Below are 27,374 nucleotides of genomic sequence, written 5' to 3'. Positions count from 1 at the left end.
TGAGGTCTTCTGTAGACAGTAGTCATCAACATATCCATACCTGCCTCCTGAAGTGTGTTTCTGATATGTTGGACATACATTTGGGGATTTTTCCTCATTATGGAAAGAATTCTTCTGTCATCAGAAGTGGAGGTCACCTATGGAATACCCGCCTCTTTGCAATGACTGAGCTCACCAGTACATTCCTTCTTAATGATGTTCCAAACAATTGATTTTGGTAATCCTAAGGTTTGGGCAATGTCTTACTGTTTTATTCTCGTTTTCTAGCCTCATAATGGCTACGTTGACTTTAATTGGCACAACACTGGTCCTCATGTTGAAAAATGGTAACTATAGACTCCAGAGGTGATCAAAAGCTTAGAAGCAAACCTAGCTCTCTTATATCTACACAAATGAAGCAATTAAACATACACAAGTGAAGCCAAATGTCCAAAACATTATGGTGCCCTGAAATGAGGGGACTATGTATACAAAAGTGCTATAATTTCTATATGGTCAAACCAAAATGTACACAAATAACCATGAATAAAATCTAGAATGTGCACTTTAATCACATGTGAATTGTTTGATTACAAATTTAAAACTGTGGAGCACTGGGGCAAATAAAGGGAAAAAATATCTTTGTTCCAAACATTATGCAGAGCACTGCATCTGTCCTCAAAGGGACTACAAAGCTTCACTGGACTGATTCCAGGGATGAAGGGATTTGTTTAATGATTAATTAGGTAGATTAAGTCAGTATTCCTTTAAATTAAAAAAAGAGATTTGTTTCGGGCTGAGGTTCTCCTAATTTCTAATGGGGCTGAACAGGGCATTTCTATCGAAAGATTCCCCTAGTTCAGTGGTTCCCAACCTGTTACTTTCCACTCACATACCACTTTAAGTATTCCCTATGCCATAAATGTTCTGTGATTAGTAAGTGATTGCTTAAGGTGGTATGTGAGTAGGAAGGGAAGGTTGAGAATCACTGCTCTAGATCCAATTATTACTGAAATATTTTGCTTGAGAAAAATTGTCATTGGCCCATTTCCTTTGGAGTTATGAAACTGTGCACATAACGAGTCAATTTGGAATGATTAAAACAGTGGTTTTCAGACTTTTTCTTTCCACCCACATACCACCTTAAGCAATCCCTTATTAATCACAGAACACTTATGGCATAGGGAATACTTAAAGTGGTATGTGAGTGGACAGTAAAAGGTTGGGAACCACTGTCCTAATTGGAAAGGCAGACCTAAGGGAGTCAATCTCAGACCAAGAGATCAGCACCATGTAGAATCAAAGATTTCTTCACTCAAAAAGGCACCAAGAACTTTTAGGATTCTCTGCACCTTAAAGTTGCTGCTGTTCAGTTACACTGCAGTCAAGAGGCCGAAAGAGTTTTGGATATTATGGGTTTACCCCAGGATAGCACATGGTGGTGTAGTCAGGTTCATGAATAACTAGGATCTTGTTGGATGATAGATTAAGCTCAAAGGGCCAAATGGGCTTCTTCTGTTGGATCGTCTTGCAATACTAAAGAAAATGAACCCAGCAACACAAATTCAGTGAATCACCTGGAAGAATGGGGCACCACCGCTGTGGCACAGATCCTCAGTACTCATCTTCTCACTGGCAAAGCTGTCATTACCCGTGCTCATTTGTTCACTTTCCACCGTGTCCTGAAATGAACCACAATTGGATGCCCTAAATCCCAAACTTTAAAGCTCGACTTTATATTTGTGACAGTTAAAAACTGTCAGTATACACAAAAACACTTTCAAACCAAGTCTGGTGAAGTCCATTCTCAATTCTATTTCATCAATAAACACAGGATACACCAAGATTGAACATGTCCACACGATATTAGATTCATCTACTGAGCAATGCTTGAAAATTTGAAATGCAAACTTTCTGCTTGTTCAAGGATGCAATGATAGAGAATACCAAGTAATTTGTTCCTGCAAGTAAGGCGAGTCTTCAAGTGTAGTCATCACCATTTTTCAAAAGTGTGATGGATAGAGCTAAAAGTATTGAAACCAAATTTATAGGAATGACAGTCTAAATCTTTTCACGGTGTTTTGAAGCAGAAAATTGTAAAGCAATTTTTAACCAAACTTATCAAAAGTCTTGACTGTCTCAGCCTAAAATGGGGAAAATACTGACCAGATGGTGAACAGTTTATGATCCAAATTATTGATTGGACTATAGAGAATAGATAAGGGTTATAAAAGTGATCAGGTATCATTGTTCATATTCTCACAGCAAGAAAATGTTGTTTTGCATGTTATCCAGACAAATCAACCCAAAAGCACAACAGGTAGTGGAAAAAAAAGACAATGTCGACTAGAGTATGACAGAGTGCATTTAAAACAGGGCAAGGCCACAATGAAGTTGTACCTTTGTGAGATCATCAAGAGGTCCATTCAAGAGTTCATGATAGTGGGATCGAAGCAGTCCATGAATCTGGCAGGATGTACAAGTTTTCAAACTGTTATATAGAACAGTTGTAATAGATCAGGGATGGCCAAATTATTATTTTTTTGGTTGTGGGCCATGTGCAGAAAAAAATAAGGAGTCAATGGCCAAACAATATTAAGCCCAGCAGTTTTCAACCAGTTATGCTCAAGAAAAATGGAAAAACCCTGTGACATGAAAATACATTTTCTATCAAAATAACTATATACTACTGAACAGTTTAACTGTGACATTATGGTAGTTTATTGATGTCAAGTCAAGCCAACTTTATTGATCATTCATACCGTGCTCGCACGGTAGGACGAGATAACATTTCTCCGGCACCATGGAGCATATTTGCATAGATACAAGTTAGGAAAGCAGTAAAACATTAAAATATTAAGGTATTAAGACGTATACACTGAAAGTCCATGGCACACTATGCACATATGTACTGGGAGTTCAGGAGCCTGATGGCTTTATCCCACTCTGGACATAAGGGCTAGAGTGCTTCAGTACCTCCTGCCAGATGGAAGAAGTTTACATGTGGGATGTGTGGAGTCTTTCAAAAATGTTAATTGCTTCCCACCTGCATCAAGGGTAGTAGATGTCCTCCATGCTAGGAAGAGGTTCCCCAATGGCCTTTTCCGCTGACTTCACTATCCTCTACAGGGTCTTGCAGTCCAAGGTGGTATAGCTTCCAAACTAGGCAGTTATACAGTTGCACAGGATGCTCTCAATACATCCTCTGCAGAATGTCGTGAGGATGGAGGATGAGAGATGGACTTTCCTCGGCCTTCGCAGGAAGTAGAGGCACTGCTGGGCTTTCTTGACTATGAAGCTAGTGTTAAGGGACCAGCTGAGGTTCTCCGCTAGGTGCACTCCAAGGAACTTGATACTCTTGATGACCTCAACAATAGAGCCATCAATGGTCAGGGGAACGTGATCTCCCCAGGCCTTCCTGAAGTCGACAACCATCTTTTTTTTTTTTTAAAAAAGAATATTCAGATACAGGTTGTTTGCTCTGCACCAGTTCGTTAGTGTCTGCACTTCATCTCTGTATGCTGCCTCCTCATTCTTACTGATAAGGCCCTGTATTGGAAAGGGTTGTGGCAGTCATGTGACAGCACTGCTCCCTACCTAGTCAGAGGGCACAACAGCAGCCAATCAAGGTTTGGTTCTGCCTCACCCATTAGTGCACACCTTGCTGTTGGTCCCATTTAAATTACCTGGACTGCATTCTCCAACCTGTCTGTACTTGGGCCATTGGCTGTTGTAATTGGATTAACCCTCTTGGCACCAAGCCATTTGTCCCTGCCAATGATCTGGGCTGGACCATCCAGCACTATAAAAGGTGCCATGTGATCTTTTGTTCTCTCTGTCAGCTTGGGACCACCCTGCTTCACTCCAGGCCTAGAAACGTGGAAGGTTGCTGGAGAAACTTGGTAAGATGTGCACTGTTAAAAGGGTTGGGAGGATTTAATTAGCGTCCCTTGTAGCATAGAGCCGTGCCTGCACTGAGTCAAGGGGTGGTGGGGCATAGTAGTGATTTTTCCCTGATCATTGTATGTACCATTTCAGAGTGTGTGTATGTGAGCATGTGTGTACACTGCATCTGTTACCATTTCCCACACTTGCCTTCTAAATAAGATCCTTTCCCATCAAAACTATGCCTAGTCCTCGACTTTGAGACCTATTAAACCGGTTTCGTCAGTCAGAACAGGCCCACCATTGTCGTATCATCAGTGAACTTGATGATGTGCTTCGAGCCATGTTTGGAGGTGCTCACATATTACAGAAGGCATTTCTGTATCAGCTGCTTTAAAATGCAATTTAAATACATACAATAAAACTGTTTAAAAACATTCAAAAAGCAGTGTAGGATAAAAAGCTGGGTGCAAAATAAGCACAAGAGGAAAAAAATCAAGAAAGGAGATCTCCAACATTCCTCCACAACTCTCAGTGAATACAGTTCATGGCTCAAGTGTCCACTTTAATGATAATGATGCAATATGTAAATCTGTAGATAGGCTATTAAAGTTTACATATTCCTTGCAAATCAAACATACTTCCCCATGACTTCTATGTTTAATCAATTGAGGTAAAATGACTTTTTTTTTAAAACCAAGGTGTAGAATTTTAATCGGAGTAACATTGCAAAAGTTGGTCTTCTTTTCTTTGGCTTGGCTTCGCGGATGAAGATTTATGGAGGGGGTAAAAGTCTACGTTAGCTGCAGGCTCGATTGTGGCTGATAAGTCTGATGCGGGACAGGCAGACACGGTTGCAGGGGAAAATTGGTTGGTTGGGGTTGGGTGTTTCCTCCTTTGTCTTTTTGTTGGTCTAGTGGTTGCTCAAAATGGTGGCGGCATCTAGTGTTGAGACTAAGAAGTGCAATGTACATACAGTGGAATTTATTGTTAGAGACTATGTTTCTAACAGGGCCACTTAAAAATGGACAAGGGGCTGCAGTTTGGCCACCGCGTAATAGATGAAAGGAGGGGATTTGCTGAGAACAGCTTGCAGAGTCACCACACCCTGGAATTATTAGGGTGCAGAGAGTTTCTATTTGGCCTTGCTGACGATCTCAGAAACAGCTACAAAATAAAAAAATCTCCAGAGATAATAATAATCTGGATAATTATACTAAACCATTAGTGGTTCACAAGGTTGCATCATTTTAGGAAGATGGTTTTAAGTTCAGATTGCTCTTTAGATAGTCACAAGGCCAAATAGTAACTCTCTGTACCATAATGATTCCAGGACAAAGTAACTAGATCACAGCCAACTTCACCAGTGTGGCCGATAGAGCATTAGTTTTGGCCATGCAGGCAGTTTTTGAGGTGGGGGTGGGGGTGTGCGAAAACCTCAATCTCTATTTAATTTTGCTGGGGAAAAGCACTGTGCAACACAAGGCTCCATTTTTATTCATACATGAGATGACTGACAACTATTTCATAATACACATCTGGTTAAAAAATGGCCAAGGTTCTGCAAAGCATTCACCAATCAAGGAATTATACTCTAGCAAGGAATTAACACCGAGAATCTGCAGATGATTGGAAAGTGTATCTTTTGATTTTTTAAAAAGTGTTAGTTATTGGGAGCCATGATACAGGGCCACAATATTTTTCATGAAGCATTTGCTTTTATGACACCAGGGAATAAACATTTGCCAACAAAAGAAAAATTGTATTTTAAACCTCCACACATCAGTAATTACAAAGTGCTGCAGGTGTAATGAAGCGACAGAGCTAGTGCTGCAAAAAGCAATTAAAATGTTCTAATCACACTTACCTGCTCAGGAATGGTTTCCTCTTGGAGATGCATAGCTGCAGTGAGAGAACTCTGCAATTCCTGCTGCTGTATTTTATGTTGAGCAATCAAGACGTCACGTGGCTCTGTTCTGGAGAGGATGCATGGATATGGATAAACTTTCCGCTGTGGAGTGGTACCTAAAATCAAAATGCAATCATCACTGCAGTGGGTCTGCCTGAATAAAATAGTCTCCCTTGTTTCAAAGTGTTCCCATGTTGGCTAACTAATTGGAGCACAATTCTATCCACCGCTGATCTCTATGCACTCCCAGTATTCCTTGATAGGAAGTCAAGAGAAATTACATTGCAGCTAGTTTTTTTCTCTCCATCAAGTCCAGAGACCACAGACCATCTACAACATGGCATTTGTATAACAAAATTCAAGCCATATTCATGATTTGCAATATATTATCAACATATTACAGTTAGTCTCTTGTCTATCTCATTGTCGATCCTTGCATCCAATGAAATGGTGCAGCCGGTTGACCGTTTTGAGTGCCCGATGGAAATGTGGGGGGGCTGGTAGTCATGGGGGTGGGGGGAGCTGGCTGATGGAGGACCTCAGTTTTCTTCAGGCTGACTTCCAGGCCAAACATTTTGGCAGTTTCCGCAAAACAGGACGTCAAGCGCTGAAGAGCTGGCTCTGAATGCGCAACTAAAGCGGCATCGTCTGCAAAGAGTAGTTCACGGACAAGTTGCTCTTGTGTCTTGGTGTGAGCTTGCAGGCGCCTCAGATTGAAGAGACTGCCATCCGTACGGTACCGGATGTAAACAGTGTCTTCATTGTTGAGGTCTTTCATGGCTACTCAAAAGAGTCTGGAAAAACAATCAACTGAAAAACCTCACAAAGATTAGCGTATATAGAGCAGTTGTCATACCCATACTCCTGTTAGGCTCCAAATCATGGGTCCTTTACCGGCATCACCTACGGCTCCTAGAACGCTTCCACCAGCGTTGTCTCCGCTCCATCCTCAACATTCAGTGGAGCAACTTCATCTCCGACATCGAAGTACTCGAGATGGCAGAGGCCGACAGCATCGAATCCACGCTGCTGAAGATCAAACTGTACTGGGTCGGTCACGTCTCCAGAATGGAGGACCATCGCCTTCCCAAGATCATGTTATATGGCGAGCTCTCCACTGGCCACCGAGACAGAATTCAATAACACATTTCAGGCACAATGAGACTGTTCCAATATTGGGATCAATGCCCAGCAGGACTACCGACACGAACTTTGGAAAAGTCCCTGTTTCATAGTTTTTTTTTACCATTTTTACTTTTTTTTATTCAAAAGCCAGTCACTACTGACTAAAGTGGTTCTACACTAACTGTAATTCTTTCTTTGGCTTGGCTTCACGGACGAAGATTTATGGAGGGGTAATGACCACGTCATCTGCAGGCTCGTTTGTGGCTGACAAGTCCGATGCGGGACAGGCAGTCACAGTTGCAGCGGTTGCAAGGGAAAATTGGTGGGTTCGGGTTGGGAAAACTCTCAGCTCCCCATTATCTGCCATCTTAATTCTCCCATTGTGACCTATCTGTGGCCTATTCTAAAGAGGCCATAAGCGTGAGGAACAGTACCTCATTATTTTCCCCCTGAGAACGTGCAGCCTTCCAGACTCCGCATTGAATTCAACATCAGTTAACTTTCTTTTTGTGCTTGCATTTTAACTGGCCAGTCCTGCTTCAAGCCATCTGTAATTTTGTTCCAGTTTTTCTCTCTCCATTATCAGATGAGCTGAGTCTTTCCAAGCTCTGCATTTTGCTGCTTTAACTTCCTTTTGAATTTTCTCGCTTGCTAATTGGCTTCATTTTGTAACTATTATGATCCTGCATACATATTTTTTCCTCTCCCTCATCAGCGAGATGACTTCATTTGGTGCTTATTCCCATGGCAACTCTGGCCTCTTTCCATCATAAAGATTTCCTTTGTCCTACCCTTCCCCAACTCTTCCTGCAACTTATCTTTTCTGTTTGCTGATCCTGTTTTTAAAAAAAATACACCTGGAAATGGAAACATTTTTAAACATTGCACAGGTCCTGTCCAACCTGCTGAGTTTTTTTTCCCCAGTTATATTTATACCAAGAAAATTACAAAGTCTATCGAAGGCAGTATTTGTAAGATATTTGGACCTTCATTCATTGACTTGTACATTACCTCAACCGTTCTTTTTAATAGCCTCGAGTATTTACACACTCTTCGACTTAGTCTCACCTGTGGGAATGTCCTGACGGAGTTCTTCTAGTAAAAAGTTGAAGACTTTATTTTGTCCTGTCTGAGCTTGTTCAGTTAGCTCTGTTAAGTGGTGTGCAACCTTCCCTTTATCATCATTAACTTGTTCAAGTGTGGTGGAGAGTGTGCGTTCCTCTGCATCACACTGTCCTTTCAACTGTTCCACAATCTTAGTGATGAGAGGGTCATAATTCTTATACACAGTCTATGAGAAAGGGAACAAGAACACATTTTGACTTGTCAATACTCCAGATCAATGTGTATACAAATTAAGAAAGTCAATCCATTCTTGACAAATTTAGAACAAAGAATACTGCAGCATAGTACAGGCCCTTCACCCCTTGACCTATGCATTCCTACAAAAAAAAAAAACCCAAAATCCTTCCTACCTCATAATCCTCTATTTTTCTTTCATCCATGTGTCTGTTTAAGAGACTCTTAAATGCCCCGAATGTTTCAGCCTCCAGCACCACCCCTGGCAAGGCAATCCAGCCACCCACAACTCTGTAAATAAAAACTTCCCTCCTGATGCCTTCCCTCAACGTCCCTCTCTTCACTTTGTGCTCATGTCCTCTGGTGATTGCTATTCCCACCCTAGAAAAAAAAGCCCTGGCTATACCTCATAATTTTGTAGACCTCTACTAATAATGAAAAACTGAACAGCAGTTATTCCACTGAAAACTGCTGCAATGTTCAGAAAGTCTGGAAAAAAAATTGCTGTATTTTCTGATCATTCTCATTCCGACTGCAGACTTATTAAAAAAAAGTTCTATGTCAAAATACTGATCAATAACAGTGAATCAGGGATAGTTTTGAAACCAGACACAGAGGCCAGGAAAAAAAACCACAGCGACAGCACAAACACTTACCTGTTCAATGTTCCTTAGCTGCTTCCTGTTGATGTCAAAAAAAGAGAGTTGATCCTGGCAGAACATGTCAATAGTGCTCTCTGTTGATTTACACCACTGGCTGTTTTCCTGGCAATGGACCATCATGCTGGAGCTGAGCTGTTGGCATTCAACGTTCAACTGATCTGCAGTCTTAATACCCTCACTGGATGTCTTCCTGATTTCATTTGCAAAACTGTTTAAAGAGGCGGCAAGATTCTCTTCGTGAGATGCAGCACCCTCCATAACTTCTCCAGATTGACTAAAAGATAAAGAGATGATTTTATGAAGTGAAAATTTTATTTTAAATCAAATGGTAGTGTAATTGGTTGAGTTGTTAAAGAGCAAATCCCCCTCCCTGCTCCCCCCCCCCAAATAATTTTGCAATTCTCCAACACTTCATATGGGTTAAAAACACTTGTCAGAATCCAGTGTTAAATTAAAAATCTTTGAAAACTACAATGAAGCAATGAAAAATGTAACTTACAAATTAAGATTTTCATGAAGTAGAGTTAAAGAATGCTGTACATTTCCATTTTGAGTTAAAAGACCATCAAAACCCTTCTGATTCTGATGAACTAAGAGACCAAGCTGGCTTTGTAGATTTGAGATGATGTTTGAAGTGATTTTTGAAATACCCTATTTAAAAGGATTCAGAGTTTGTATTGTCACTGAAATCAATAAAAGGATAACATTATTAGAGCTATTAAATTTTCACCCAACCTCCATCTGTTCTTGCTGTAATTTCTGTAGTTCTTGCCTCAGCTTTTCATTCTCATTTTGAATCGTACCCAGAGCACTGCAAGTGCTTTCTTGCAATTTACTAAATCTATCGCGGTGTTGACCAAAGAATGCGTTGGTATCCATTTTCATAATTTCGATCTGAAACAAAAGGCAAAAAATTAGAAACTAAATTAGTCAATACACACAAAGTAAAAATCACAATTAAAAGCATTATAGCAAAACAACAAAACAGAAAGTAAGACCTGACTTCAATATCATTTTAATTTGCATTCACCTACAAATCAGGTAATTAAAAAATGTAAAGCAACACGAAGCACTGCTCGCGCTTACTCATTTAATAGCTGCTTTGTATTTAATTCCGTCCTCGAATACTAGTTACAGCAAAAAAAAATGGAACATTCAGAAGTCACCCTAGCAGTCAGAATACATCCAAAATGATAACCTTTCAAAGTCTTTGTAAAATATTTTTTTGGACAGTGGAGAGAGTTGGGCCAAAGGATGGAGAAAATATCATGTTATGGAATAGAGGCAGAATAAAGTATAAAGTCACCTTTTCTGCCATGCCAGAGTTAGTTTCAAAGTTCAGTCTGAGACAATTGTTCAGTTCCAGTATACCGACAAGCATGGGCTGCAAGTTCTTCTTGAACATTTTTTCCAATTTTCCCTGGTGGTCAGCCTGAAAATAAAAAGTGAGCCAAGAACCTCCATGAATGACAAAACCTGTGCTCACAGCTCCATTAACCATCCAACTCACACTTGCCTTGAAATTGTTAATGACCCAAAATGCATTTATTTGGACAAGTCTGCAGGTCAATCAAGTTGCAATCAAAACACACCATTCTTATTGGATTTGCCCTATAACAACACAAATTCATTCACCGTAGCAAAGGAGAGTCTGTTTCTTATTGAATTTTGAATATAGACAGCATTCAAATGCAGAATATCCCTGACACAAAAAGACTTCCAGAAGAAATCAGTTTAAATAGGATCTCTTTTACTCCCAATAATATGGCCGCAAATGGCATGCAGTTCAAACTGAAGGAAGTTGTTACAAGAACATTATGTTCAATTGATAACTCGAGTCACAGGTAACTATAAACCTTGACAATTTAGCCCTTAATGCCTGGAAAGTTTAGAGACCTTCGTTGCCCTTATTCACTAAGTTTGAACCTTTACTTTAGATGGTCTAGTGCACACATGTCAAACTCAAGACCGCGGGCCAAATTTGGCCTGTGATATAATTATATTTGGCCCGCAAGATCATATCAAATATGTATTAGAGCTGGCCCGCTGGCCGCCGTGCCAGTATAACAGCTAATACTACAAATCCCAGAATGCTTTGCAAACGCATTGGCGCCGGCCCTTCAGCCCGCTAATCGCCCCCACCTCCTCTCTTTACTTTCAATAGCATCTGCGACCTGTCGCCTAACTCACATGTAATAAACCCCTTATGAAAAATGGCCAAACGAAAGACAGAAAACAGGACCTTTCAAGACAGGTGGGAGGCAAACTCTGACCCCAGAGTTTGATGAACTTGCATCTAAGAAGAGATGCCAAGTATCTGGTTTAGACCCAGGTGCATCAGAGTAAATCACAGTGTAGCAAGCTAAGCTTGGATTAATATTTTCTTTGGTTAACTTTGGACTGTTCATCATTGAAAGATTGGATTTTCATTGAAGCAAGTTGTTATTTTTGACTTGTTGGCTTGTGAAAAAAAATACATTTAAAAGGAGCATAAAGGCTATCGAGAAATATTATTTATTGAATATTTAATTTCTCATTTGTTAATGCTTCTTCTGGAAAGAGTTTAACCAAAACTATTATTTTAATAAGAAAAAGTTTAACATTACATATGTTGAAAGAAGAGAAAACATGCAAATGTTGTTGAAAATTTTCAATAAATATTTAGTTTGGCCCACGACTTAGTCCAAGTTTTTAAATTTTGGCCCTCTGTGAATTTGAGTTTGACACCCCTGGTCTAGTGAGTCCTGAAGGACTGTATTGAACACCACTGTTTAGGTACATCTATTTAGGTATTAGATTATAATGATTGAAAAAGCTGATTTAGTGTGCAAAAATATGGAATCCAATATTTTAATGTAATGGAAAGAAGTGCCACACATTGTCACAGTTTAAGATTTTATACCAATAACATAAATGTTTACATTCTCTCATACTAAGTTAGCTCTTTCCCCACTAGTTATTAACAACTTAAAATACCTGATCACCGTCATTGACAATCACTGAAACCTCATTAAGGAGGCTGGTGCAGCTATGACTGTATTTCAGGTGATCACAATTCAACAACTGCCATCATTTGTTGGGCAAACAAAGAATGCCCAGCAATTCTGGGGCAAGATGGCTGCTCAGGTGAATGGAGATTATTAAAAGACAGAAAAAGGATGCCCACATTGTGACCAAATACTTCCTCCTCCTTCCCTTCACTCATTGCATGAACTCACCAGGGCCTTCTGAACATAGTTTAATGACTGCTCCGTCATATCCTTCTGTTTTAACACATCATGAAGACATTGTGAAACCTCAGAAGAAATCACATCCTTCATTGATGAGTAAGTATGAGCCACTGATGACATGGCAAAGCTCAGGGCAGAGGTATTGGCGGCCACAAGTTCACCTGAAAAAGAAGCCAAAAACTCTAAGGTAAGATTTCTCTTCTGTTAAAATGTTTCCCTATTTTCTTCAACAGTTTCTTTGGCAATCCTTTTGGATCAAGGATGACCGACATCAACTAAATTCCCTTGCCAGAATCCCTTTAACAAGAGGCCACAGTTGCACTAATGAAGTCCTGACAGTGAAAGGACAGTCAGTTGGTGAGAAGCTCTAATCGTCTTCCACAGTCTATTCCCTCCTCAACACCCACCCCCATTTAATATACTCATTCTACTTAATCTCCCGGCTGTTTGCTGTGGCCTGCGATGATGATGTCAGGTGAATGCTGCCTCTCACCTTGTTCAGGCCCACTCCCATATGACAAACCTTCTTTCTTCACCATCAACCACAACACTTCAACTCAAGGACTCAAGTTTCCCCACATCATTCTTAAACTCTGTGATGAGAGTGTTCAGATTTTCTTCATGGTCTCAAAGATCCCGTCGTCCAGTCTTTCGATGGATTATAGATTTGATCAGTTCATTTTTAATACTGCCAGTAGAAGATGCTTGTGGTCTGGATTAGTATTTCCCCTAACCCAAATCCTATCCAGAATGGTTTTGGATTTGACCAAGCAATATTGCAATAGCATGTTCTAGAATTTAATATTAAATGCTCACATTTAATATAATTTTCATAGCCTTGGTTTGTTCCACCTTGCAACCAGTGAGCTACTTTTGAAGTTAGTTATCATTACTATATAGAAAACAGCTATCAATTCATGTAAAGGAAGATCCCACAAATGGTAACATGATTACAGAAGGGACAAGTTCTGCTAGTTGGAGGATTGTGGAATAAACTGACAAATCCCTATGTTGAAACTGCTAAAACCCCCATCCTCCACACACAAAACAAATAGATTTTGGGACACCTATGGAAACCATTGATACAATAGATCTGTTACTGAGCCAAGCTATTTTTTTTCCACATCTAAATTAACTCAGATGCTTACCACTGGAAATGCTTGTCAAATGTATGATCAGGTACAAGTGCACAAGCATTTTTTGCTTAAAACCTGTTTTCAAGGATTTGATATGCAAATACTGGTGTTTAGTAAACTCCATTCATCGATCCAATGTTGCAAATTGAAATCATTAAAACACAAGATTGAATAAACAGTCAAGCAATTTTTCTTCGTTTCAATCCAGTCAGATAAAAAAAAATCCTTCGTTTAAAAAAATGAACGATAAACAAATTTGATCCGAAACTTACTTATTGACTTTGCACAGAAATCTAACATTCCCCACTGGTTAACACGCACTTCATCAGTTTTTGTTTGCATTTCAGTGAACAGCTCCTTCATCTGTTTTAGGAAGGTGTCCTGAGCTTTATGGTTCTGAAACTCGACAGTTGTTTTACGGTCAAGCTTAGCATGGAGTCCAGACACATCTTTTGTACTTGCTTCAACTATTTGCAGCAGCTAAAATAAATGGCAGATGAAGACCACTTGCTAAGAATAATTAAACTCTTATTCCAATGAAAATACACAGGGAGAAAATTGTGAATGGGTCATGGAAAAAAACTTGGCAATGTATTTAGGAAGCAGTTAACATTAAACTGGGTTTCACTGCTTAACCAGACAAGTAGATCAGAAAAAGCAATCGACACAAGACAATGATAATAATTGGGAGGGCGATCAAAAGTTTAAAGGGGTTTCAGGAAAGTTGAGAGAAAGGTGGACAGAAATCTAGCACGCGAGGCTAACATCTCAAGAATATCTTGATCAAAATACAAGCCCCATAACAAATTAAACAGTCATACTTTGGGTCGCACAAGGCAATAGTTGCACGCGCATTTAAAAATTGATGTTAACAATGTAGACAAACTTTATCCTTCTCTTTAAAGTAGTTTATAAAGCACTCAAAACCTCGCTCAGTTAAGAATGTTCTGCAGCCTCTATGATATGAAGTAATTTCTTTGCATCGAACAGCTGGCTCAAATAACATCAGGATGCAGATGTCAGAGAATCCATACCCTGAACAACAGCATCTGGAATGTTTTATGCTGAAGTTCGTTATTAAAATTCAGATCAAATGCACACAAAGAGAGGAGGATAAGAATGTGAACCAGTAGCCTTTAGAGAGAAAAGAATATACTGCAACACAGTTAAATGCATGCTTAACTTTTTCCCTGCACAGAATTTAAAGCAGCTTCTGTCAGTTTGCACATTATTCAAGGGCTATAGTTTAGAAAAGCTGAGCTGCACAGGCTCATGGGCCGGAAGGGCCTGTTACTGTGCTGTATGTTTAAATTTAATTTAAAAATTGACGATCAAAGTTATCACACTGAGAGATCTTCAGAGCATGTGGGCAAAGGAGTTAAGGGTTATGGGGATAAGGCTGGAAAGGGATACTGATGGTAGTGATCAGCCATGATCTGTAAAATGGCGGTGCTGGCTCGACAGGCCGAAGGGCCTACTCCAGCTCCTATTGTCTATTGTCTGAAAAACAAAGAGCTTGCTTGCTTATCCCATCACCATTCAAAGCAGTCATTGTAAGGGGATCATCATATGGTTTGAACACAAGTTTCAAAAGATTTTTTCCATTGACTGAAGGTCCTTCCTGACCAACAAAACTTCCAAAGTTGGTGTTCCATCACAGTTTCCTGGACCATATAGTTGCCTTACTCACTTTTGAGGTTCACAGTGATTCTCAAAAGGGAAACCTTGCAGTTACGACTTCAATTCTCTCACATGCTACTTGGCACAAGAAATACAAGTGCAGGTGGGTTGTATTGAGCAACTATATTGATGAAGAGAACAAATTTCAGTATGTAATTCGAGGGGACAGATCATCTCATGTTCTTCCAGGTACATGTTACATATTGAGTTTTTGGCTCTTCCATCATTTTAGCAGAAATCATTTGATATATTATCATCGATAGTTTTCAGTTTCAACTGGTCAGCAAACATGCATCAAACTAAATGAATTATTTTGTCTATATCTGGATCAATTACTAATTAAGTAAAACCATATGCTTATAATTTAGCACTAATAGATTTTAGAATCGCTTATCTGTGACAGTCAAAACAATTAAAGTGAATTGGGTTGGGTTCAAAGACAGATAAAAACAGTTTAGGAAGTCAGCGCAAGGAACTTTTAGAAATAAAGACGATCATTTCAAATGCAATATTGTGTCAACAAATGTTACCTTGTCAACTCAGTACAATAAGGATAAATTGTAGAAAGCACAATGACTGCAACGAAGCAAAAGACATGGGTGTTCATTTCATCTCATCATGTCAGTTGGCAGCAATAGGAGGTCCGGTGTGGATGTGATAAAGAGGAAAAGCTACAATCTGACTGTCAGAAATCAAGCAACTTCCTACCTCACTGGCTGTACCGTAGAGCTTTCCCTCAGTGTGAGCGTGGGCATCACTGACAAATTCTTCCTCAGACAGCTTTCCTTTGGTCAGCTCCAAATCTTGAGAAGTCTCCTGAAGCACCTGCTCTCGCTGCTGCAGTTCAGACATGCAATATTCGAGCTCTTTCTTGCCATCTATAAATAACTCATTAATCTGAGATGTGGGTAAATAGAAGGGAAATAATCAGATGAATTCATTTCGGATCAGGTAAAATGATCAAGTGTACATCGCTTTAAATAGGCTACCTGTTGTGCTAAAGTTTGTTGTCTGTGCCGGTTAATTTCAGTCTTTCAAGCATTTTCCATTGATATGCAAAATTAAAGTCAGAGCATTTATAATTTTCCCACCATTTTCCTTCAAGATCCACAGTTAAAAGTCTGTTTAAAAACATCATCTTATTGTCATTCACTACATTAGCTTTGGCAGGGCCTGGCTCTGAAATCAACGTTAGTTCACGTGGGACGCTGGCTCCTTCTCTAAATAATGATGCTGTGAACTCACACAAAACCTTTTTCTTTAATTACTCATTTAAAAAGTGGATCACACTGTCAAGATTACAACCCATTGGTCGTAAAACGCACGCCTCAAATTTTTTGTTGATCCTGCTATTTGCTTTTTTTGTGACCTTCTCCAGTTGTCAGAACATGCACCAAATATAGCTTTTTAAGTATTTCATTTCTTTAGGTGGTCTTCCATGGATTTACTTGGATAAATGAGGATCCTGTCCCCCAAGAGTACACACTGGTCCTGTTACATAGCCCCCTTTTTGAAAACCCCACAGCATTCTGCTGCAGTTGTCCAATTGCAAGTTTCTTTACTCAACTGTGGACAATATGTCTCATCACATGGAAGTCAACTATTTTCAAATTTACAATCACAGTTTCTGTTCCTCTCTTTCGAAATACTATATTAAATTTGACATTGAGTGGCATTAGAAAAGTATTCATTCATCTCCTGAATCAGTCTTGTCATGTTGGGTTCAGACACACTCGTTATAAAAACGATCTTGAGCCTGAAGTCATAGCTGGTTTTATTTTACCATACGCTTAGTGAATAACTACATTTGCAGGCTTTTCTCTGCTATTCCGAGCCTCTCTCTCTCCCCAAGATGCAAAAGTCCCACCCCATGATATTATCGGCCTGCTCAATGTCCCACCAATAGTGTTACACCACATCCCCCTTATTTTACGTTCGAAGCCTCCTTTTCTGTGGCTTCGCTCGCTACAGTTACCTTTACACATTCTGATACAAATACACCTACAACATTTACAATACACAAGTCTTTCTTCACTCTCTAGTAGAGAGTGAACAGTCTCTACAAATTCAGTCTCTGCGGTCCCTTTACTTCTCATCCAGACTCCATTCTTATTATGCCAGGCTAACTCTGTTTCAGTCGGCAGAGTCTCTGGACCGGCATTTGCAGGAGATCCATTTCTGGCCTGTGCTCCTATGGCTTTACACCTGGAGACTCTGGTATGGGAATGAGATGCTGGCGATTCTGTCTCAGTGTCCTTTGTGGTCGCTAACCATGTATGACCGTGGCCTGTGGTCCACTGAAGTTACTTTACCTTGCATGCATCGGAGACCCACACCTCATCTCCTAGTGCCAGTTTTTCCAGGTCGCTCGTTCTGTGTCTATCATTATGCCACTTTGCATTCTTGCACCTCTTCTCATTCTGGAGCTGTAGCAGGTCTGGTAATTCCAGCTGCAATCTCTCTGGAAGGGTTGGTAGAGTCGTGTGAAGGTGACGTCCCATTAACAATTGGGCTAGACTGTAGCAGTTGCTCAGTGTGGCTCTGTACGCCAATAGTGCACGGTAAGGGTCTTCTGCTTTCTTGAGCAGGCTCTTCATCATTTCTACTGCTCACTCTGCCTTGCCATTGCTTTGTGGATACTTAGGGCCACTGGTCACATGCTTGAACCCGTAATCCGCTCTGAAGGCTTTTGTGTTTTGTCCAGAGAATTGTGGACAGTTGTCACTTACTGACATCTCTGGAATGCCATGCTGTGCAAACATCAATTTTAAATGAACAATTACATCGGTTGTTCGTGTCAGGCCTAGTTGTGTTATTTCTATGAATCTAGAGAAATAGTCCACCACTAATAAGTATGTGTTCTCTCCAAGAGTGAACAAGTCTGAGCCAAGTTTTTGTCATGGGCTGTCAGGGAATTTACTTTTGTCCTTTCCTGGGTGCACTCTCTGCACCTCAATACAATCTCGCTTATTTGATTACTCAGACCTGGCCACCACACTGTTTGTTTGGCACATTCCCGGCACTTTACAACCCCTGTTGGCCCTTATGTATTTTCTCGAGTACCTTGTTCCGTACATTAGCCGGAATAACTAATCTCATACACTCAGAATGGCCCTCTCTTGCCAGTAATGTTTGACTAGTCCTTGAAACTGGTTTCTGTCCGTCCAGCCTCCAATGCAGTATTTCAAGACCTGCATGCACACACCGTCACCGCATAGTTGCTCTTGGAGCGGTCAGGTATCTGTCGCTTGCTGGGAGGTTTTCCAACATCGTCTCTACGTAATTATTGGTGTCCTCCATGAGGTCTTTGTCATCAACCTCATCCTGAACTTCTGTATTTGTGGCAGGCAGCGAATCCAGAGCTTGCCCACCTAGCAGACTTGCACGTGATTTGTGGTCTGTCTCCAACTTGAACTGTGGTCCCAAAATAAAATTGAAACTCTCGTAAGCCCAAGGCAGTGCCAAGGCTTCTTTTCCCAGCTGCACGCACCATTGCTGTTTCTGTTAACGATCTGGAAACATAAGCAACTGGTGACCATCCTTCTGTAGTAATACTGCTCTCTGTCCATACAATGAAGCATCAGCTGATAGTTTCAATTACCTATTTGGATCATACAACTGAAGTACTGGTGTGGATGATAGCTGTTGCTTGAGGTTACTAAATGTCCTCTGTTGCTCCTGTACCCAGCTCCACTGGTTTTTGTTGGACAATGGGTCTCTCAGTGGTTTGTCCTTTTCAGCCAGGTTTGGTATGAACTTCCCTAGTTGGTTCACCATACCACTGAAACTTCAGAGCTCACTAATGTTTGTCGGCTCCTTCATGTCCTGCACAGCTCTCGTCTTGACTGGGTCTGGTCTCATGCAATCTGCTGAGATGACGTACCTCAGAAATTTCACCTGCTTCCTTCCAAACTCATACTCTACCACGTTGAGGATGACTCCTGCCTTTTCTGCTAGTTTTAGGATTGCATGGACCATGTCGTGTTGGTCCTTCGTGGACCCCCAAATGAGGATACTGTCCCTATGGCAGACAACTCCTTCCAGGCTTGATGTAACCTCGGTTACCATTCTGTTCTGCAAGAGTTCAGGGGCAGAGGAGATACCAAAGGGTTTGCGGTTGAAATAGTAACACCTGAACAGAGTGATAAATGTCGTGTAGAGAGCGGATTCTTTGGACAAAGAAATTTGCCAAAATCCCATGTTAGTGTCCAATTTAGTAAAATATTGTGCACCAGTGAGCACGGCTAGGGTGTACCGAAGCAAGTATAAACTTTTCTCTGCACACTGATCCATTCAAGGGTGTCAAGTCCTCACAAATGCGAACATCTTTATTCTTTTTCTGTGCTACCACCATGCTGCAACACCATTCTGTAGGCCCATCAATGTGCCTGATAACTCCAAGCTTCTCCATTCTTTCAAGCTCTCTCTTCACTTTGCCCATGTACAGCAATGAGACCCTTCGAGGTTCTTTCATTGAAAATGGTTTCACATCAGGCTTGTTTAATGACATTCGGCTTCTGTACAAGTCCGAGTCCATCACAAAGTTTGGGGTATGCCTTCCTAATCGCCTCCTGGTCTAGGGCGTCCAATCTGGATGCTAGCTGGAGTCTCACCGAAGCTGGTCTGTTCAGCAGCCCTGCTTGTAAGTCTCTCACCATGTACACTTCTTCTGTGGTGCTCCTCTGTATGAAAGAGTTTTTGCCAATCCCAGGACCATCAACTTCACTCCCCCAGATCGTAGAGTGGCTTCTGTGTTTTTCCTGGCTTGCCGTCCCTGGGTATTATTCTTTTGAACTCTTGCTCAGGAATGGCTGTAACATTGACCCGCGTCGATTCTGAAGGTCACTTTGCTGCCTCTTGCGTTAATGTTGGCCATCCAAGGCTCCTTGCCTGATGCTATTTCTCCACATCCTCCGCTACCTCATTCACCATGCGGGTTGTCCTACAGATTTTTCCATAGTGTCCTCGTTTGCCACAATTGTGACATTCTGCACTCCTGGCTGGGCATTGAAATGCTGGGTGGAACGGTAGTTTTCTGCACTTGGGGCATGTCTTGCCCTCTACTTTCCTCTGCGTCATTGTTTTAACTTTTTACTGTCCTGGCGTCTGCCCTTTTCCTTTAAACTTTTGCTGTCTTCCTCTCTTAAGTTGCACTCCGTCTACTGCTCGTTTGCTTACACACATTTCTCGCACGTCTGTTTGCTGCTGCTTTATCGCCTCTGACTGTCGAGCCATTGTGACTGCTTTCATGAGGTTGAGGTCTTTGTTGAGTTGCACTCTCCAACAGGGATGAATCTCTTAGACCCACTAATAGTCTGTCATGTAAAAGCTCATCGTGGAGATCCCCTTATTTGTAGTTCTCTGCCGGTGCATTCAAGGCTGTAATGAACGTGCCTACTGTTTCTGCAGGCTGCTGCACTCTTGTTAAATTTCTCCCATTCCCAAATTACATTCTTCTTAGGCCCAAAATAATAATCAAACCCTCTCCGTTCTGTTGCCACTGCACACCTGTTAAATCTAGGCCTCGTAGCACATCGTCAGCCTTGTCCCCCATGCGGTATACCAGTGTATTCATCTGGTTAGTTTCAGAGGAATTATTTAAATTATTTGCCAGTCTGAAGTACTCGAATCTTCTTATCCACTTCTCCCATTCCTGTAGCTTTGAGAAGTCAAGGGTTCTGGATGTTTTATCATGGAAGTCGCCATTGGAGGAGCTGCCGCTCCTAATTGGGGTGCCTCCACATGTTCAGGTCCGTCCTCCATCTGAGCTCACCTCTTTCACTTTTGTTCTTTCACAGCCTGTCCTCCTCTCAGTGGCTCAAAATCTCACTTCTGACACCATGACGTGTTGGGTTCACACACGTTCGTTATAAAAATGACCATGAGCCTGGAGTTACGCTCGTAGCTTGTTTTATTTTTACCATACACTGCTAGTCCCGAGCCTCTTTCTCTCCAAGATGCGGAAATCCCGCCCCATGTCAGCCTGCTCTATGTCCCACCAATAGTGTTACACCACAAGTCTCATCATGTCATCTGATATGACTGGACCTCATCAGATTTTTTTTGAAACACTTTTGCAGAAATTTATTTCATACTCAGTCTAAAAATTCATTGCCTTGAAAATAATAGGTAGCCTCTAGCCTCGATTTATATGAAAAGTTTCTCCAACTACTTAATGGTCAGATTGTTACTAGCTGCACATTAGTTTTATCCACTTTAGCAATTCTTTCCTCCAAGGTTGAGGAGTTTTGACAACCTTGAACTTGGCCAAAAGGAGTTTCAACAAATGCACTCCAATAAGAAGACCCAGTTCTAAGTTTGGAATAATTATGGAATATTTTGGCATGTTTGTTACAACATAAATGCACTTTGGTTATTCTCCGATCATCTTATGGTGATGTCTTACCCGTTTCAGCTCCTCCTCGATTGCAGCAATCCGTTCAACATACTCGTTAATCAGGTCTTCCTGAAGAGTCACTTTATTCTGCATAAATCTAAAAAGTAGAAAAAAAAAAATCACAAAAATTATGTAGTGAACAACACATACCTAAATTTTGCTCCAAAGTAGCATTTCCTTTGTTATTGTGAGATCTAACACAATTCCATCTTGGGAAGACCATGCTCAACAATTCAGTTCTTGGCAAAAACGGCTAATATTGCCACTTTCACTATATTTATCAGATGTTCACACATACTCCTTGCAGTCCAACTAACATAATTCTGATGGTACTTCTAGTAAAAGATTAACCACAAAGTACATTCAATGCGAGAACACTGACTCAAGAACCATCAAATATCTCCTTTTCTATCCAAAACCAAGGCAAGTAGGATATGAAAAATTCAGGTCACTGCAAACAAAGGATGCAAACCTGCATATCCAAATAGCAAAGCTCTCTACCAGAAACCTCACAGTCCAAACGTTCTGAAACATGAACTGAAAAGCTGAAAGAAAGCACAAAGTTGAGCTGAAATTGATAGATAACATAGATTATATATATTTGGTTTATTTGCTTCTTTTGTTTCCATGAATTTCTGCTCTAAGAAAAGGCTTAAAAAGAATATAGGAAAATACTAAAGTCTATTAAATAAATGGTTTTATTTTAGCAGCGCAGCTACAAAATGGGAGGACCAAGGTCGTGCTGTTCTTGAAACTAGTACTTGATGTTTTGCTGAAGTCTGCAAGTTACAGGCCATATGAATAGTTGCAAACAGGCAGTAGAATGGGAGGATAAACCACATAAAAAGCCCATCTGCGTATAGGCTTTCTTGCAGAAAGACACTGTTGTAGGTTATAACAGGTCATCTCATGTTACAGAGCACTTGGTTTGCAAAGCTAATAAGGTTGTGTTGTACTCGCATTATTTGTCGTACATTTCTTTATACAGTACAAAAATCACTGCATGGTTTCAAGAATAATTTAAACTCTCAACACCTGAGCATAAAATGTTAACTTACTCGTAGTTTTCAAGAGACATGTACACTCCATTTTTCTCTCGTGCTGCAGCAAGATCTCTCTTCAGTCTCTCAATCTCTTCAGTGTATTCCTGCAAACAGTTCAGTTAGCCAGTTGGACCAGATATGCAAATTTGGACAAACTATAAGCAGTTGGAAATACAAGACATCTAGCTGGAATGCAGTATTGTGAAACTATAACTCTTAGCAAAATCATTACCCTATTTTATATACACAAAAATAAAATCTCACCAGCAAACACGTGCACTTTCATTATTCTATATATACTTACGTTGCCTCAAGCATCTTTCAAGAAACAAATACCCACTGTTACGGTTTATTTCTAGCAGAACAAAATGTTACTATGCATCTACATAGCTTCTGGTGTGAACACATTAAAAATGTCAGTAAATCAAAGGGAAGAAAAAAAGTGAGAGGTATAGAGAATCAGTAACTAAATAGAACAGGTCTTTTGTAGACAGAAGGTGCACCAAATTCCCCAAAAATCACTTCAGATAATAACAATGAAATGATACACTATTTTGTTTATATTTGATTGAAGCATCACATTTAATACCTTAATCAAGGCCTTCTTTGTAAGTTTCTGATTAACTTCAGGTTTATTCAAAATGTTCTTTGCACGATAAGCATAATCCAGAGTGCTCATGGTTTCCTGTTAAGAGGAATTACACTATATTAATCAACTCCAGGTAAACATGAAATCTGCAGATGCTGCAGTCTGATACAGTACACAAAAAAAAAAATCAGTAGGTCATGCAGCATCTGTGAAAAACAAAGGCAATCGACATTTCAGGCTGGAGCCCTTCTTTAGGAGTCACACCCAAAGAAGGGGGTCTGGGACAAAACATCAATGCTCCTTTGCTTTCCATTAATGCTCCAAGGATCCAAGTGTGGGAGCTGCACTTAAATAACCAGTTCTTAAGTAGGCTTTTGAAAATTGGTTTAATTAAAAAAAGAATAAGAGAATTGCCAATCTGGTCTTTCTAGAATAACAGTTACTTCACTTCCTCAAATTACTTAATACTAACTTCGAGATTGATGGAAGCAGGAGAAATGGTAGCAATAATGGAAGTTTTGGTCCGCCCTCCAAGAGAGTCCTGAAGAATCCTGGTGAGCTTGGATTCTCTAGAAATGTACAGAAAAGTAGGCATTGATTTGACGTAGTTTTATTTGGCCTAAGTAGTCAGTGACAAATATTGTTAGTTATCAGTCACATTTCACTTATTCCTAACAAATAATATCCTGCTAGAATCCTTGCAACTACTCCATCTTTTAGAATTTCTCACTTTAATTTTTAAAAAATATTTAGACATACAACACAGCAACAGGCCTTTCCTTCCAGCCCATGAGCCCAAAAACATCCATTGACCTACACACCCCATTCGCTTTTGTAGAGTAGGAGGAAATCAGAGCAGACAGCAGAAGCCCTACAGACACGGGGAGAGTTTACAAGCTCCTTACAGACAGTGCCAGATTTGAACCAGGATTGGCGGTGTTGGAATAGCATAGCATGAACTGCTGAACAAACCGTGTCACCCTCCCATCATCCAAACAATGGTTTTAAATCTTTGTAAAAGATTCAAGCCTCAACCACCCTCACTATTTAGTATTTACCTACAAATAATTGCAAACTGTCAATTCAGGTGGACGCGAGTCAATGAAAAAAATAGTCTGCATTACCCTCCCACCACTTAGTCTGTATTTACACCCAATTTGAATATTAGCATCCAACCCCCAAGGCTGTGCTAATCATGTTGATTTTCACAATGTCACCCTTAAACCCAGTAGACCCTCGATACTAATAATCCATTGAATGCTTCATAAAATTACAAGGTTCGCTTCTTTAAACACATTTCTGACATCAGTTTTTTTTAAAAAGTTAAAAAAAATTCCACATGAGCACATTCCCAAATAGCATATCCTAATAAAGCCTCAAGTAGAGGAATTAAAAAGCTGTTAAATGCCCATTGCATTTTACCTGTAAGGAACATGAGGGGTTCTCTCAACCAATGCTGTGATTACTCTTCCCAGAGTAAGCAGAGATTGATTGATATTGCCAGCTTCACGGGCTCTTTTATCTACAGCTCCAGAGCGACCAATATTTTCACTCCCAGCGAGATCCACCTTTAAGAAACAGAAAATAATTGGATGTAGGTAGGGCTCTCTGACCAACTACGGTGTCTGAGACACCGTAAAAGTTATGGCATCTTGAGGAAATTTTTTCCCCCAACTGCATCAACCCCTCCCAAATATTTTTCTTTTTAAAATAAGCCATACTCACTGCACCACAAATTATTTATTTTTGACTGCAAATTAAATTGTGTGAAGTGGTTTTAAAATTCTTCATTTAAAGCTTCACAAAAATGTTTTGTCACAAAATAAAACTTTGCCTAACTTTTTGTTTTTAATTTCCATTGTTCGCTTACAGCAATTTTTTTTTAAGTGAATGCTGCATTAAACATTGTAGGTTATTTGATCCAAGAAGTCATCAGAGCTAAGGTCAATTAATTTCTAAATGACTATTATATATTAGCCCAGTGGCCACTGAAAAGAGTTTCTTCTAATGTGCATGACCCATTTTAGGACCTGTAACAGAATTGTGCTGACCCAAAGCAAACTTTAAAAATCACCAATCTTAACTAACCAAGCATTGTTTCTTTTTTTCCCCAAATTGTATTCTCAATCAGATTAAATGGATGGACAAGAAAAATAACCAAGCTTATTTTTATGAATTAGAAAACTAGCAAAAATGAGCCAAGATTATAAAATAATGTTGTGGATTTTTTAAGGCCTTTAAGAAATATCTCAGGCCACTGAAATATTGTCCTTAGTAATAGGTTTCCAGTTTATGATGCAAAGCTGCTAAATGCGAACCACTGAAATATAATGTAACACGAATCATTGCAGCTATCATGTTACTAGCTCAGTACATGAACCAAGTTTGCAAAGTTGCCTTGTGATGAAAACAGGAACACAAATTTACAAAGTATAAAAGGGACCAAATGCTCTACCATTGGTTTAGGTTACCTTTTCTACAGATTGAATTAAAAAAGGCCTTCCTCAAATAGGTTGCTTTCTAGGGTGTAGCTCTCCTGAGAGCTTGAACTCTTCATTACCAGTATTATGGCTTATACAAATCACTGTTTGGGGTTAGGGTTTATGGCCCCATCAGATCCAAGTCCTAACAAAAAAAATAGAATTTCCTCTCATTTCAAACACATTTACAAAACATATACTTACTAAGTTCAGTTTGCCAATTTTAACAAGCTCCTCTCCGTCAAGAGTTGTCTCTTTCATATGTATTGTAATGGAAAAGACTGAATGGGAACGACTAGGAAAAAAGTTACAACACACTAAATGTAAATGAAAATTTCTATGCAAGGTATTGAGATTTTTAATTTTAGTTTGAAATTAAACAGAACAGTTACAAGGCAATCTCAATTTATTCAATGTCATCAAACTACAAATAGCCAAATGATCCGAGGTCACTTGCATATGACTTGGTTTCAATATTCCGGTGAATATTGAATGTATTTTTAGGGACATTAGAAATCAATTCAATGGTAAAGAAGATCCACATTGTAAAACAGGTGCTGAAAGGACCTGTGATGGCTAACTTTTTTGGTTGTGGACTACATACAGAAAAATAAGGAGACACAGGCTAAACAATATTTAGCCTGGCAGTTTTTATTCTTATACCTTCATGCTCTTTGCTTATTCCTTGAAGAAGGGCTCAGACCAGAAATGTCCATAATAGATCTTTACCTCCTATGGATGCTGCAAGACCGGCTGAGTTCTCCCAGCGTTTCTGTGTGTTTTTACTACAATCACAGCATCTGCAGGCTTTCACGTCTCACTCAGTTTTCAACCATCGTCGGCTCCTTTAACAGGCTGTTTAAAGCCTGTACAGAGCTGACAGCAGTCGGACTGGGTGGTAGGACCCAGCGGGGGAGTGCTGAGACTTTATTCCTCGCTCTCCGTAGGTCTTTACCAGCAGCAGCAGCACCTTTTTTCCCTGCAACGAGCCATTTAAAAATGGGCAACGGGCCACACTTGGCTCAGGCACCGTAGTTTGGCCACCCTGTTCAAAGTGTTCAAATGTTATGATTCAGCAACATCAAGGAGAGAAATATAAAACAAAAATCATTAAAAATGTCAGATTTTACTTTGCTGAAGAAATCTGTCCAAAGACCTATTTATTGTAAAGGTTCATCATGGAATATTTAACTCAATCTACTTTGGATGTAGGTTTTAGACAAAAACAGCTAACCAGACCTCGAGTATGCATTCATTAAAGTTGCTGCAGTTGTCCTTCTCGCTGCTCCTCTCTCCAGAATTTGATAAACTTCATCTTTATTATGGACGGAAATTTCTTCAAGTCCTTTAATTATAACTCCTCTCTACAGGGGAACAAAAAGGGGGCAAAACAATACTTCAGACTCCTACATTCTAGATAGAGAAAATGTGTTTCCAAACAGCACAAGATTACTGCACATTTTTTGAGGAATGTTACCTTGTTACGAGGATCATCAAACATTTGCAGCCTCTCACCAACATCTGATGAGGGGTTTAGAAGGTCAAAGAGTTCTTCATTATAGATTTCCAGCAAAGAAACTTTCACAGAGAACTCAGCACCTTGAGCTGCCAGCCTCTCAAAAATCTGATGCAATGTGCGTGGAATAACCCCTGCCAAAGGATCCTGTGGAAAGCAAGAAAATATGATCAATTTGTAAAGGAAAGAGGAATAAAGTCACAAGAAAAAAAACCACTAATGGAGCACCTTTCTTAACTTCAGAACAACCAGTGTTCTTACAAGCACTGGCTTTAGGCAAGTAAAGTCACTCCAAGGAGACAAAATATTCCCATTGAATTGTGAGAGATGGGAAAATTGATCTAAAATTATGAACATGGAAGAAACTAAAGTTCATCAGTAAATGGCTGTAACCAGTTCAAATAGGATAAGCTTGGGGCTTAGGATGCAGGAAAGCAGAGTCAG

General features: G+C 40.0%; 1 protein-coding gene across 3 annotated transcripts in view; it reads right to left on the bottom strand.

Annotated features, from left to right (window-relative positions):
• The window catches only part of kif11 (kinesin family member 11), a 55,183-nt gene that overhangs the window by 2,776 nt on the left and 25,033 nt on the right, over positions 1 to 27,374 (bottom strand). For 2 of the 3 annotated variants that reach the window (XM_069900533.1, XM_069900532.1), the window contains exons 6-24: positions 26,892 to 27,077; positions 26,654 to 26,778; positions 25,619 to 25,709; positions 24,357 to 24,502; positions 23,407 to 23,503; positions 22,935 to 23,030; positions 22,361 to 22,449; positions 21,312 to 21,399; positions 15,614 to 15,802; positions 13,498 to 13,705; positions 12,078 to 12,250; positions 10,166 to 10,291; positions 9,595 to 9,753; positions 9,359 to 9,510; positions 8,854 to 9,133; positions 7,967 to 8,189; positions 5,732 to 5,889; positions 2,380 to 2,445; positions 1,557 to 1,661 (exon numbers count right to left, since the gene is read on the bottom strand). In XM_069900533.1, coding sequence (XP_069756634.1) covers positions 1,557 to 1,661; positions 2,380 to 2,445; positions 5,732 to 5,889; positions 7,967 to 8,189; positions 8,854 to 9,133; positions 9,359 to 9,510; positions 9,595 to 9,753; positions 10,166 to 10,291; positions 12,078 to 12,250; positions 13,498 to 13,705; positions 15,614 to 15,802; positions 21,312 to 21,399; positions 22,361 to 22,449; positions 22,935 to 23,030; positions 23,407 to 23,503; positions 24,357 to 24,502; positions 25,619 to 25,709; positions 26,654 to 26,778; positions 26,892 to 27,077 — 2,757 coding nt within the window. The remainder of the gene's footprint in view (positions 1 to 1,556; positions 1,662 to 2,379; positions 2,446 to 5,731; positions 5,890 to 7,966; positions 8,190 to 8,853; positions 9,134 to 9,358; positions 9,511 to 9,594; positions 9,754 to 10,165; positions 10,292 to 12,077; positions 12,251 to 13,497; positions 13,706 to 15,613; positions 15,803 to 21,311; positions 21,400 to 22,360; positions 22,450 to 22,934; positions 23,031 to 23,406; positions 23,504 to 24,356; positions 24,503 to 25,618; positions 25,710 to 26,653; positions 26,779 to 26,891; positions 27,078 to 27,374) is intronic. The other variant, XM_069900534.1, reaches the window with a different exon arrangement.

The sequence above is a fragment of the Narcine bancroftii genome, chromosome 10, assembly GCF_036971445.1.
Source record: "Narcine bancroftii isolate sNarBan1 chromosome 10, sNarBan1.hap1, whole genome shotgun sequence".
NCBI lineage: Eukaryota > Metazoa > Chordata > Chondrichthyes > Torpediniformes > Narcinidae > Narcine > Narcine bancroftii.
Note: the sequence above shows the minus strand (reverse complement) of the source record. Positions and strands in the feature narration are given on the sequence as shown.